This window comes from Bidens hawaiensis, unplaced genomic scaffold, assembly GCF_021521415.1.
Source record: "Bidens hawaiensis isolate Kalapana, Puna unplaced genomic scaffold, B.hawaiensis_p1.1 tig00029992_1, whole genome shotgun sequence".
Taxonomy (NCBI): Eukaryota; Viridiplantae; Streptophyta; class Magnoliopsida; order Asterales; family Asteraceae; genus Bidens; species Bidens hawaiensis.
Window position 1 is genome coordinate 139,490 of NW_027494992.1, and position 12,954 is coordinate 152,443.

The following is a 12,954-nucleotide window of genomic DNA, read 5'->3' on the forward strand; positions in this document are numbered from 1 at the left end:
AATGCTATATATATATATATATATATATATATATATATATATATATATATATATAAAAGTTATATAGATATAGATGGTATTGTGGTGTCATTTAAATCCTTCATTTGTTCTCACACAAAAAACAGACAAATGGGCCTACTTCCATACTCATATCCTTCTATATTATGCCTTTTTACATTAGAGAACACCCCCCCCCCCACCAAAATTTTTTTTTCTTCTTTAAATTTCTCCTTTATTTCAAATGTGTCCATCACCAAAATATTGATAATGATGTCACAATGGCTTAATTGAAATTCAATTAGCTAACACAAAGTTCACATGGACTCCTTTGTAACCATATGTTTCTTTTGAGTAGCATGTGGATGTGTAGAGTAAGCAATAGTACAATACTTCACTTTAATTGATGTTTTTTTAATTCTATTTTACATTTCCTTAAATTCTCATGATATGAATTTTATGAATTTGAACAAGCAAGATCAAGTATGATAACACTTAACAACTTTTAAAATTTATTATAAAACGTGTCTATAATGTATGACAATTTACATCTGAGTTTAATATCGTGTCGGATCATTAAAGATTTTCATTGTTTTAATTTTTTGTTTTATAATACGATACAAATAAATATAGGTAGAATTAAAGAGTGATATATCTGGTGTGTTGTAGATTTTAATTGTCACCGGCTCATATTAGTTAAGGAATATTACTTAAAATAAAAAAAAAAAATAAGAAGAAGAAGAACAAGTTTTATGTTACCTAATTAAAATACCATTGGAAGTTGGGAGTTTGCATGATTGATTAAAAACTGTATTGAAACCGATTGTCAGTCGTTATTGGTTGTCAGTGGTGTCATCAACATTAACTTACTACTAATTAGCAGCACTAATAACTAGTGGTAACCTGACATCAATTGTAAATGGGTGTACGTTGTTATACCATCATTTTCTTTTTGAATTATCCGATTAAACTTTTAAAGTATCGAAAAATTCTAATTCTAAAACCTACAAGTTGTAATAACATATACACATATATAAATATTATACATTTATTCTGCTAGGGTTTTTTTTTTTTTGATGGTTAGATGTTTTAAAACTTAATGTTTGTTGCCAAATATGGTAAATAGTTACTGTCTGACGCATGGTGAGTGTCGGTTAAAGACTTAAAAGTGCCATACGCATCTTACTTGTTATAGTATAAAAACGTGTATGTTATGCAATGAACAAATTAATAATCACTTTCATATAATCTAAGGGTTTTTTTTTTGTTTTTTTTTCATGTGTTCGATTTTCATTTTTTATAACAATTTTGATCCAACTGTTCTTTTAAAGTAATTTTATCATTTATTGAAAACTAGGTTTTATCCCCCGTATCACGGGGTTGTTTTCATTTTTCGTTTATAACATTTTTTTTATTTTAATTTTATTTATTGTAAAAGAGTTAATAATATATTTAGGATTTGATGATAAAAGGGTTTCACAAATAAATGAGATGTTTTAATCCGTTTAAAAGCTATCTGGGTTTGGTGAGACCCATAACTCGCTTATTTTTTACTATAAAATTGTTCCTAATTATAAATAATATCATTTTAAAAAAATTGGATATTAATTTTTATTGTATCCCTATTTTATATGATTTTTATATCAAATATTTTGTGAGATTAATTTTTAATATAATGAGATGTTATAACCCGTTTAAGGATTATCTGGGTTTGGTGAGATTCATACCCGTGAATTCGGGTCAAATGCATGAGAAACCTAAATTTACAAATAAAACAATCTGGTAACTTGAGAGAATGTAGGAAGCAACCAGAGAGCTTTTAAAGGTTTCGTTTATATATATTTAAGATAATTTAATAAAATTGAGCAACCAACTATAATCAATAAAATCAATATTTTATGACAATAATAATAATAACAATAAATAATAAATAAAAGTTTATAAAAGAAATTCTGTCATGGGAAAAGGTAGAACAAGCTCACAAGAAATATGTGAATGATAATGATGGAAGTTGTGAACAATTCAAAATTTGGAACTTAAATTTGTGATAATCATTGACCTTAGGTGGATAAAGTCAATCTTTATGGTACCATAACCATGCATGTATCATGATGTGTCATGCACTTAACAACATACACATAATTTATAAAGAAAAAAAAGGATTAAGAAGTACTTTGGTGAAATATAAAGAGCACGTGTAGTGGTAAATAAATATAATCGGTCATTTTATAACACTTAATATCCTAGTCAGTGATGACTGTTTTTATAAAAAATGACATAATGGCAAAATGTCTCATAGCTACGCGTGATCTTACTATTGGTTATGTATTAAAATTTATTTAAAAATACCTCAATCTCTTCATGCTTCAAAGTATCATATATTAGTGTTTTAATTGGTTAAATATGAATTTATCAAGTTCTAAGAAATACACACTCTTAGTTGTTTTCTCATTTTTATTTCTCTATGTAATGATTTAGAAAATATGGATATAGAAGCTTATTATAGAAGTTATCGAATTTGTCTTGTTAATGAGCAGTTAATTATTTTAAAAAAATAATAATCTATAATATATATATAAACGAAAACTCAAAAATCCTATGTGTCGTGATGTGGTCGCTCCCCCGTTTTATGGAAGCCACCAGATTACTTGATTTTTAAATGGAGGTCTCCATTGATTTAACCTAAATTCATGGATATGGGTCTTACCAAAACCAGATAGCTCTTAAACGGGTTATAACATCTCATTAAATTAAAAATTAATCTTACTAATTATTTGATATGAAAATCCTACAAAATAAGAATATACTAAAATTTAATATCCAATTTAAAAAGAAAAAATATTATTTATAATTAATAAACAATTTTATAGTAAAAAACATAAGCGGGTAATGGGTCACCAAATCCAGATAACTTTTAAACGAGTTATGACATATCATTTATTTATGAAACCCTTTCATCATCAAACCCTACGTATATTATTAACTTTCTTACAACAAAGAAAATTAAAATCCAAAAAATAAATATTAAAAAACGAAAAATGTAAAACAACCATTCTCTCAGGCCATCAGATTACTTTGTTTGTATATTAATGCTTCTCACGTATTTGACCTGAATTCACGGGTAAAGGTCTCACTAAACCCATATAGCTCTTAAACGGGTTATAACATCTCATTATATTAAAAAATTATCCCATCAAATATTTGATATGAAAATCCTATAAAATAGGAATATACTAAAAATTAATATCCTATTTTATTTTAAAAAAAGATATTATTTATAATTAAGAAACAATTTTATAATAAAGAAAATAAACGGGTAATGGGTATCACCAAACCCAGATAGCTTTTAAACCGGATTATAACATATTATTTATTTATGAAACCATTTAATCATCAAACTTCAAGTATATTAATTATTAACTTTCTTAAAATAAATAAAATTAAAATCCAAATATACATATATAAAAATAAACAAATAATGTAAAACAACCCCCGTAATATGGGGGATAAAATCTAGTAATTTAATATGCTAATGATGATTTTTTAAAACAATTTTTTAGATGAAAGTTGGGATCAATTTATAAGATATTCGAATGACAAAATAAATAAATGCAATTATTTGTTATTAAATAAATAATACTGTCATCAATAAATTAAATAGTTAATATTATCTTGATGAAATTGCACATTGTCGGTGTTGTGATGCCTCTTTTATACGACATTATTTGGCTTTATTGGAGAAACATTGTTTGAGGGGTCTAATTATTTTTATCTATCTTTGTTTAATTATGTTTGTTTATGTTTGTAAATTGTTCATTTAGATTTTAAATAAAGAACACGAACATGTTCATTTTTTAAACAAACAAACATGAACATCAAATATTTGTTCGATTAAGTGTTCGCGTTCGTGTTCGTTTAAAGTTAAATGTTCGTTTACAGGCCTACCAATCACATACCATAAATACATTCATTCATTCATCTATCTTTTTAGTTAAATCACAACGCACTTGTTAAAGGGTGAGTTAGTTAAAGTCCGCTATCGACATGGCCTTAACCGCCTCGGTCTCTAGCCTATACGTTATACGATTAATCTAATCGCATTTTAATTTATCAAATCTAATATAGCCAAAACTGAATGCAAAGATGGGTGACATTATATTACCTATTATAGTTTATTAGTTTTTCAATTTATATTGAAACCAATTAGTATGCAATTGAGTTAACTAGCATCAAGGAGTATTTGATGATATGATTTTATATAATATACAATACCCGTTTTTACATGTTTATACATTTCAACCCTCGAGTGTTATCAACTCACCGTGCATTTTCAAAAAGCAACACCGCAAAAACTCTTAGATTCGCTACTGGTTACAACTACTTGGATGTTGCATTGTAAGGTGTGCAAGAAACCGAAAAAACCCATCCGAAATCAAAAAACCAAAAAATTCTGACTAAAAAAACTAAACCGAAACAAAAACCGACAGATGGTTGTATGTTTTTATAAAAACCAAACTTGCAGTTCGGCTTTGGTTTTACATGTAATAAAAACCAAACCGAATTTCTAGATTTTTATTTTTTATTCTAAGTAATTTTTAAGAATTTAATAAATATGTAACCCATATATTTTTGGCCAAATATATAAGAGTCAATAGTTAATTATTAACCAAATTATTTTGTATATAAATTAATTATTTCCGACCAACTTTTTTTTGGCTTAAAATTTTTACGCTCAAATAGTAAAACCAAAAAAATCCGAAAAAACCAAAACCAAACAGTTTCAAAAATCTAAAAACCGAAGGTTTGATTTTAGCCCAAAACCGTACCAAACCGCACCACACACACCTACTACATTGTTACTTTAAACTGGAAAACATAACTTCTCTATTAATCACAAAATGGACATATCCAGGTGTTTTTTTAATCATTTTAAGAACCTTAATATTTATCCAAAAGAACTTAAAAGCAAAATAGAAAAGCACATTTGAAAGTTAAAAAAAATGGTCAATAGTGGAATAGTAGACCCCACCAAAAAAAGAAAAAAAGAAAAAAAAAACCCTGTTTTATTTGCTTATTCAGCAACCTCAGAGATGAATGAAAAGAAGATAAAAGAAAAAGAAAACACAAGCATGACTAGAAGAAAGGTGCATATAAATTGCTAGTGTGACTGTTACATATATATATACCTGCAAAAGCAAAAGGTGGTCTAAAAGTTATCAACAATAAGGTTGTTTCTCGACCTGTTTACATACAAATCGAGTGATTTGTGTCGTGTTTATATGCCAAAACATGTAAATTAATCAAATGAGTGAACCGCAATTTCGTCCATGTGGTTTCATTTCACTTGCAATTTCACTAATCTCGTTAAGACTGGTCATTAAACCCATCAGTGTGTCCTTCACATGAGGGGCAGTTTTGTCCTTTTCCCAAAATACACCCCAGCCCCTCACGTCAGGGGGCTTGCGAATTAGGACTGCGGTATATTTGGGGGAGAAAAAGGACAAAACTGCCCCTCACGTGAAGAACACGTTGATGCGACGACCAGACTTAACGGGATTAGTGAATTCGGGTTTAATTGCAAGTGAAATGAAACCACATAGACGAAAATCGCAAATTTGAAACTATTGGACTAAAACCGCAGATTTGGACAAACCACAAGGACGAAAAGCACAATTTACTCTAATCAAACCAACAAAATTGTTAAATGGAAATTACTCGTACAAAAATACAAAATTTCAATCAGTACACTAAACAAAGTGTTACCTATTCCGAGTTGTTGACAATGTGAATAAGTAAATAACATAAATAATATTATATTAGTTATTACTTATTACCTCTCAAGAAGCATTACTAATTCACAATGTGGAGTATGAGGAAATAGGTCAACGGCCATGGCTTTGACCGGATGAAACGGGTCAGAAACGGGCATAGATTTGGCTCTCTGGCGGGCCAAACTCGCACTACTCATGTTTCTCCATCCTCGGTTTTTGTTATTCCCTTTTTCGTTTTTTTCAGTAGATGGAGTGCAAAGCTCAATAGCATTCGCCATTAAGCTCTCGGGATTACATGAAATATAACTGCAAATCAAAGTTAAAGGAATTGATGTTATTGATAACTCGAGTTACAAATATATTGTTAAAATGGAGACTTACACAAGCCTCTTCAAACCCGAGTGAGTCCTGAGCGCTTTAACCACCTGCATATATATCCGTATTAAGATAACTCTTAACCCGAACTAAACCAATTTATAAATAATTTTATATGACCAAATATCATTACTTACAGTGGGATGAAGTCCAACACGAGGCGGGTCCACAATGGCAACAACGTTATCGAAACGGTGCATTTTAGTATCGTCGGTATCTGGTGATTTGTCTTCAGGGGCACTTGTTTCATCTTTATTACCAGTATTGCCATCTGACTCTTCTTTTGTTAAATACTCTTTTAGTAAAGATCCCATCACATCCTCAGCCTGTTGCACAATGCCCAAAAAAGTTTGTAAAATACATTGACGATTTAATAGAAAAACATTAAGTCCGTCTGTTTATACTCACCTTTGAACAGACAAACCGGCAATTGTTTATGCCGTTCAATTCGGCATTCCTATTTGCATCAGCTACTGCAGAAGCATTCATTTCAATTCCAACAACCTGATAAAAAGATTGCAAAAAAACTTATTATTTAAGGTAAAACCAAATTAGTGAAATTACATATATACCCTTCATTTAACCTGATTGAATAGACTCGTATTCCCATATCTAAAAAAAGTATCCTTCACAAATATGTCTGTCGTAGTCATTTTGTCTACTGTCCTTATAAACAATAAACATTTGCCTCACTCAAGCATCTTATTATTACAACTTTAAACAATACAATTTCATACAGCCTGTTTTATTACAATTAATACTGATTATTGCATAACCACTGTGTCAAAATGCACATCCAACCAACCCCATAATAGTTTTTAGTTCGTGAGTCACAATTTAACACCTATCACTGGGCCTGTAAACAAACTGAACGAACAATTAAACGAACGTGGTTTTCTTGTTCGCTTATTGAAAAGATGACTCAGCTCGTGTTCGTTTATGTGTGTTCATTAAAAAATATAAACAAACAGTTCACAAAAGTGAACAAACATAGCCGGACATAGATAAACGAACATACCTTAGCTAAAACCAATTATAAGTCAATGTGAACAAGAATGTGCTAGGCCTAAAAAGTTATTAAAATTATAAATTATGTTTTAATGAGCCTTGAAAATATATAAAAATAATAGCTGAACCAGCTTATAGTGTAAACTAGCGAAAACATAACTTATTGTAAACAAACGAACATAAACAAGTTTATTTGAGCAAACGTTCACGAACATAAGTGAGTGGGACATGTGTTCATGCTTTTTCGTTTAACTAAATAGACAAAAATTTCTGTTCATGCTTTGTTCATTTATTAAACAAACAAACTTCTTGCTTAGCGCTTCAAGAAACAGTTCATTGAACGTTCGGTTTGTTACAAGCCTACCTCCCACTAAGATAATGAAAAAAATTAATGAAAAGCAAGTTACCATTCCAACACGGTTAGCTAAAGTAAGACCAATGGTCCCGGTCCCACAACACACATCAAAAAGCAAAGTATTAGGTCCCAAACAAGCCCAATCTCCAGCAAGTGCATACAACTTCTCTGCTGCAAGAGTGTTCACCTGCAAGTTTTTAAAGTTAAAAAGTTATAAACTTACAATTCAATAATTAATATTTCAAAAATAACATATATGTAAAGTGAAAAGGCCAGTACTTGAAAAAAGGCCGTTGGAGATATACAAAAAAGAAGATTATTGATATAATCTTGAATCCTCGCTTCAGCAACGGCTTCGGATTTAACAAGAGGTAGGGACCGCAATGGAGCATCAGCTGGCGCTACATTGGATACCCCTTGATGATCCTACATATAAATTATAAAAAGGGTCAAAATGAAATCATGGATATTATTATTATATGCTATAGGACTATAAGAGAAGATGGTGATTAAGAAAATGATACCTGAACATGAAGTACCGTAAGAGGCAAAGATGGTGAATTTGTGGCAGCATTCGTCACAAAAGCTTCTGCCATTTTCTCAAGTTCAACATTAACAGCTTCCTCATCAAAACCTGCTGATGAAATCTGTGTATAGAATATTAGATATTAGCAAGATTCATAAAATGAATTAGAAGATGCAAACTAAATATTACCTGAACCATAAGCAAGACTTCTGCAATGTTTGATTCCCCGAGGTCACCCTCAGGAATATTACCCTGTTTCCTTCCTTCTCGGACCTAGTTTATTCGTTCCCATAAAGTGTTATAAGATAATTATTTAGACGTGAATCATAAACGTTGATTTCTTAACAAAAAGGATAAGTTTCACTTACTGTTAGTTGACGCCAAAATCCAGTATTACTCATTCTATTCCATATAGGAAACGTAGAATCTTGTAGAAAACTCTGGAAGATTTCAGCATACTTGCAACTAATTTTAGAGACATTCGGGCAATCTGAAGGTTCTTCAACTGCAGTCACACCCTCCCTAATTCATAATAATTTTAACTCATGAGCAAAACCAACGCTAAAAAATAAAAAAATAAATAAAAAGAATACCAAAATTCAAACCTGAAGTTTCCAAGCAAAAATCCCACTGTTGGTTTTCCCTGTAGTGAGTATCCAACAGAAAATTCACATTTGTTTCGGTATCCGTTTACAAGCGGTGATTCAATTATACCCTCTAGTTTGCAAGCAAGACCACCTGCAACCGTTAAAAGGAAAAAAACGCAAATTTTTAAACTTTAGTGTCTATTGTGTATCTATTTCAATATAAAACAAGTCTGAATGTTTAGAGAAGCAAATAGTGAATCATATAAAAATATATATCACCTATATCCCTGGATTTTTGTATCCAGTCTGGTTGTGCAACACCATCTGGACAACCTTTGCGAGCATTTCGAGCCTATAAATATTCAAAAAGTTAAGTGTTTTAACGGTAATGATACACCAAGTATAATATAGGATTAATTAAAATGAAAACAAGGGTAAGAGTTGCCTACAAGTTTTTTCAAAATCTGCATAATATTCTTCTTCTTATGCTCCAACTGATCTTCATAAGACATATGAGCAAGTGGAGTTACAGCATCCCGGGCACTTCTACCCTTTAATGCTGAACTTCCAGGGGTAGAATCGTCATTTGCCAACGCTCCATCTTCAACTTTACTGTCTGTATCCAATGAATCTGAATTGTTTGAAACCATTGACGGTTTCACATTTCTTTCAAATGATCTTGGAACTGCATCCACTATCTTTAAGTTTTTATTCCCAATTGGTTTGCCCTGAAGCTTCTGTTAAAACAAGGTGTATCATTACAACCTTCAATTATCCTATGTTTTAGTAGAAAATAAATCATATCCTATAATTAGATGATACCTCTATTGCAGCTTTCACTTGCTCCACTGTTTCAAAGCTTACAAATCCTACAACCATCCCTTTCCTTGTCTTAGCTGACTTGTATTCAACTCCCTATAATGCATTAATTAATATTAACCGTACTAAATCATATAATCAGCCAAAACATATTCCACCATACCTAGAGCTGTAATCAAACCAAACGTTCAGCTAACATTTACAAAGAATTTCGTTCAATTAAATAAATGAACATGAACAAAAGCCATGTTCGTTCAGTTGTGTTCGTGAACGTTCGCTAACGTGTTTGTTTGCGTCCATTTATGTTTGTTCATTTAAGGATTTTTATATTTTTCAATGACTTTCCTAGTCTTATCATATAGATTTGAGCAGAACCACTAACTATAACATACAAATACATATGACAATTAAGTGATTCATTTATATATGAACTAACACATGAATATGAATGTTTAAAAACACCAACACAGATTCCAAAATAGGTAGCCGACAAAGATCATTGTCAATGACCATTATCATTAAGCCAAATAAAAAAAAACATTTTTTTGCATTCACTTGTGTCTGTTTGTGAGCGCTTCACCAACAAGTTCATTTCCTTAATAGACGAGCACGAATAAAAAGTTCCGTTCAGTTAGGTGTTCCTAATCAGAACATAAACAAAGGCCTAGGTCCATATCATCGTAATGTAAACCCTAACAAACTACACAATCAAACAAAACCTTCAAAATTGAACAAATGGCAAAACCGAATAAACCGAAAGCAAACAGTTTTCAAAAAATCAAAAACCAAAAGTTTTGGATTTACTTCGGGTTTAGCCCAAAACCAAACCGGGCATGCATTGTAAACTATACAATTAATCAAAACCTTCAAAATTGAAAAAATGCAGTATACATGAAAAATTTTTAAACTCAAATGGCAAAACCCAATAAACCGAAAGCAAACAGTTTTCAAAAAATTCAAAAACCGAAGTTTTGGCTTTCGATCAATTTCAGCCCAAAACCGAACCGGGCATGCATTGTAAGCTATAAAATTAATCAAAACCTTCAACATTGAACAAATACAGTATACATGGAAATTTTTTAAACTCAAATGGCAAAACCGAAAACCGAAAGCAAACAGTTTTCAGAAATTCAAAAACCGAAGTTTTGGTTTTCGATCAATTTCAGCCCCAAACCCGAACCATGCACACATTCTACCCTAACCAATTACACAATCAATCAAAACCTTCATAACTAAACAAATGCAGCACCCATAAACAAGTAAGCAACACTCAACCTGCTCATCTAAAAACTTTTTTAAGTTATCCGCACTCCACTTCATCGGAACATTAACGAAACACTTATCGAGTCCAGTCTCCGAGCATCCGTCTTCCGTCACCACATCTCCATCACCTTCACCTTCCTTCTCCACCTTCAACTTCTTCACCCTCTCAGAAGTCGGATCCCAAGTATTATCCGGCCGAATCCGGAGCTCCGACTCGCCGTGAGCATACCGACACGTTTCACCATGACTACACGCAGCACCAGTCCGCCGGAAGTATGAACAGAGGCTCGTTTTCCATAACGGATGAACTGAACCTGTTTCCGGTTCAGTTAGGGTTTCGGTTTCGGTTACGGATTCGGATTCGGATTCGGTTCGCTTACGTTTCGGATTCGGTTCGTCGGCGGCGGCGGGTGGATTGGCGTCTGGAGGTGAACCGGAGACGTGTTCCGGCGAGTTTGGTTGTTCGCCGTTGGCGTTTGACGGAGGTTCGTTCGCCGGAGTAGTTAGGGTTTCGGTTTCCATTGTGGTTTAACGGTTTTGGGGTTTAGAGTTGGTTTTTGAGTTCGGCTTCTTTTCAGCTTAGAGTGTGTTCGGTTTCTTACTGTCTAAACGAGCCGAGCCGTTCACGATATACTTGAGTTCGGCTCGTAGAAAAGTTCAATGGAGCCGAACTTAAATAAGCTCGAGCTTAAACTTAAGCTTATTTAAAAACAAGCCTGAACCTCATATGTCAAGCTTGAGTCGGCTCACGAACCTAACGACAGTGGCGGAACTTGAACAGTTACTTTGGAGGGGCCAAAAATTTTAAGCCAGTTATAAGTTCATACATATAAAGCAACCAAATTTTTTTTCATCAAATAAAGAACATAAATCCCAAAAAATAACATGTTCTTTCACATAAATGAATATGAGCTTTCAGATAGGAGGGACAAAAGATATCAAACATAGCATAATTACAAAGACATGGGTAATATATTCTACTTCTGAACCGAAAACCCGGGGGGCCACAACCCCTCCCCGCCCTTAATAAGGTTTGCCCATGCCTAACGAGCCTAGCATTTTTATATAATAATATAATATATACATATATAATTATTAATTATTAATATATATGTATATATGCTATATTTTATCCTCCGTATTACGAGGGTTATTTTACATTATTCGTTTTTAATATTTATATATGTATATTTGGATTTTAGTTTTATTTATTGTAAGAAAGTTAATAATTAATATACTTGAGGTTTGATGATTAAACGGTTTCAGAAATAAATGATATGTTATAATCTGGTTTAAAAGCTATCTGGGTTTGGTGATATCCATTACCCGTTTATTTTCTTTATTATAAAATTGTTTCTTAATTATAAATAATATCTTTTTTTTTAAATAAAATAGGATATTAATTTTTAGTATATTCCTATTTTATAGGATTTTCATATCAAATATTTGATGAGATTATTTTTTAATATAATGAGATGTTATAAACCGTTTAAGAGCTATATGAGTTTGGTGAGACCTTTACCTGTGAATCGGGTCAAATGCGTGAGAAGTCTTCATTTACAAATAAAGTAATCTGATAGTTTGAGAGAATGGTTGTTTTGCATTTTTTGTTCTTTAATATTTATTTTTTGAATTTTAATTTTCTTTATTGTAAGAAAGTTAATAATATACTTAGGGTTTGATGATGAAAGGTTTCATAAATAAATGATACGTTATAACCCATTTAAAAGCTATCTGGATTTTGTGACGCATGACCCGCTTATGTTTTTTTACTATAAAATTGTTTATTAATTGTAAATAATATCTTTTTCTTTTTAAACTGGATATTAAATTTTAGTATATTCATATTTTGTAGGATTTTAATATCAAATAATTGATAAGATTAAATTTTAATTTAATGAGATGTTATAACCCGTTTAAGAATTATCTGGTTTTGATAAGACCCATACCCATGAATTTGGGTTAAATCAATGAGAGGCCTCTATTTAAAAATTAAGAAATCTGGTGGCTTCCATAGGGAGGGGGGCGACCACATCGCGACACATAGGATTTTTGGGTTTCGTTTATATATATGTTATAATTACCTATTATCTATGCAAACTTTTTCGTTATTTAACCCGTATACACCTCGTGTACTTAACATGTACAGACCTCGGATAGCAGACTCATATACGTCCCGAGTAGTTAACACTTCGCCTCGGGTATTTAAAATCGCATGCACCCGATGTATTTAACATCTATTCAGCATGTGTA

The 12,954-nt window shown here is 31.6% G+C and overlaps 1 protein-coding gene across 1 annotated transcript; it reads right to left on the reverse strand.

Moving 5' to 3' along the window:
- Positions 1-5,810: 5,810 nt before the first annotated feature.
- LOC143579839 (zinc finger CCCH domain-containing protein 24-like) lies at positions 5,811-11,223 on the reverse strand. Its single transcript, XM_077063021.1, has 14 exons — positions 10,714-11,223; positions 9,442-9,534; positions 9,069-9,356; positions 8,899-8,971; positions 8,638-8,770; positions 8,401-8,554; positions 8,222-8,305; positions 8,031-8,153; positions 7,786-7,932; positions 7,559-7,693; positions 6,552-6,647; positions 6,281-6,469; positions 6,150-6,193; positions 5,811-6,074 (listed from the first exon to the last, which is right to left on the reverse strand). The coding sequence occupies exons 1-14, from the start codon at positions 11,221-11,223 to the stop codon at positions 5,828-5,830; spliced, it is 2,316 nt and encodes a 771-aa protein (XP_076919136.1). The 3' UTR covers positions 5,811-5,827.
- Between the last annotated feature and the right edge of the window lie 1,731 nt (positions 11,224-12,954).

Bases quoted from the DNA above. Each gene is read 5' to 3' on its own strand.
- LOC143579839 (XM_077063021.1), bottom strand. From the start codon at position 11,223: ATGGAAACCGAAACCCTAACTACTCCGGCGAACGAACCTCCGTCAAAC. The intron at 9,357-9,441 runs GTATCATCTAAT...TTGTTTTAACAG, and splicing joins AAGTGAAAGCTGCAATAGAG to AAGCTTCAGGGCAAACCAAT. The intron at 6,194-6,280 runs GTAAGTAATGAT...ATATATATGCAG, and splicing joins GTGTTGGACTTCATCCCACT to GTGGTTAAAGCGCTCAGGAC.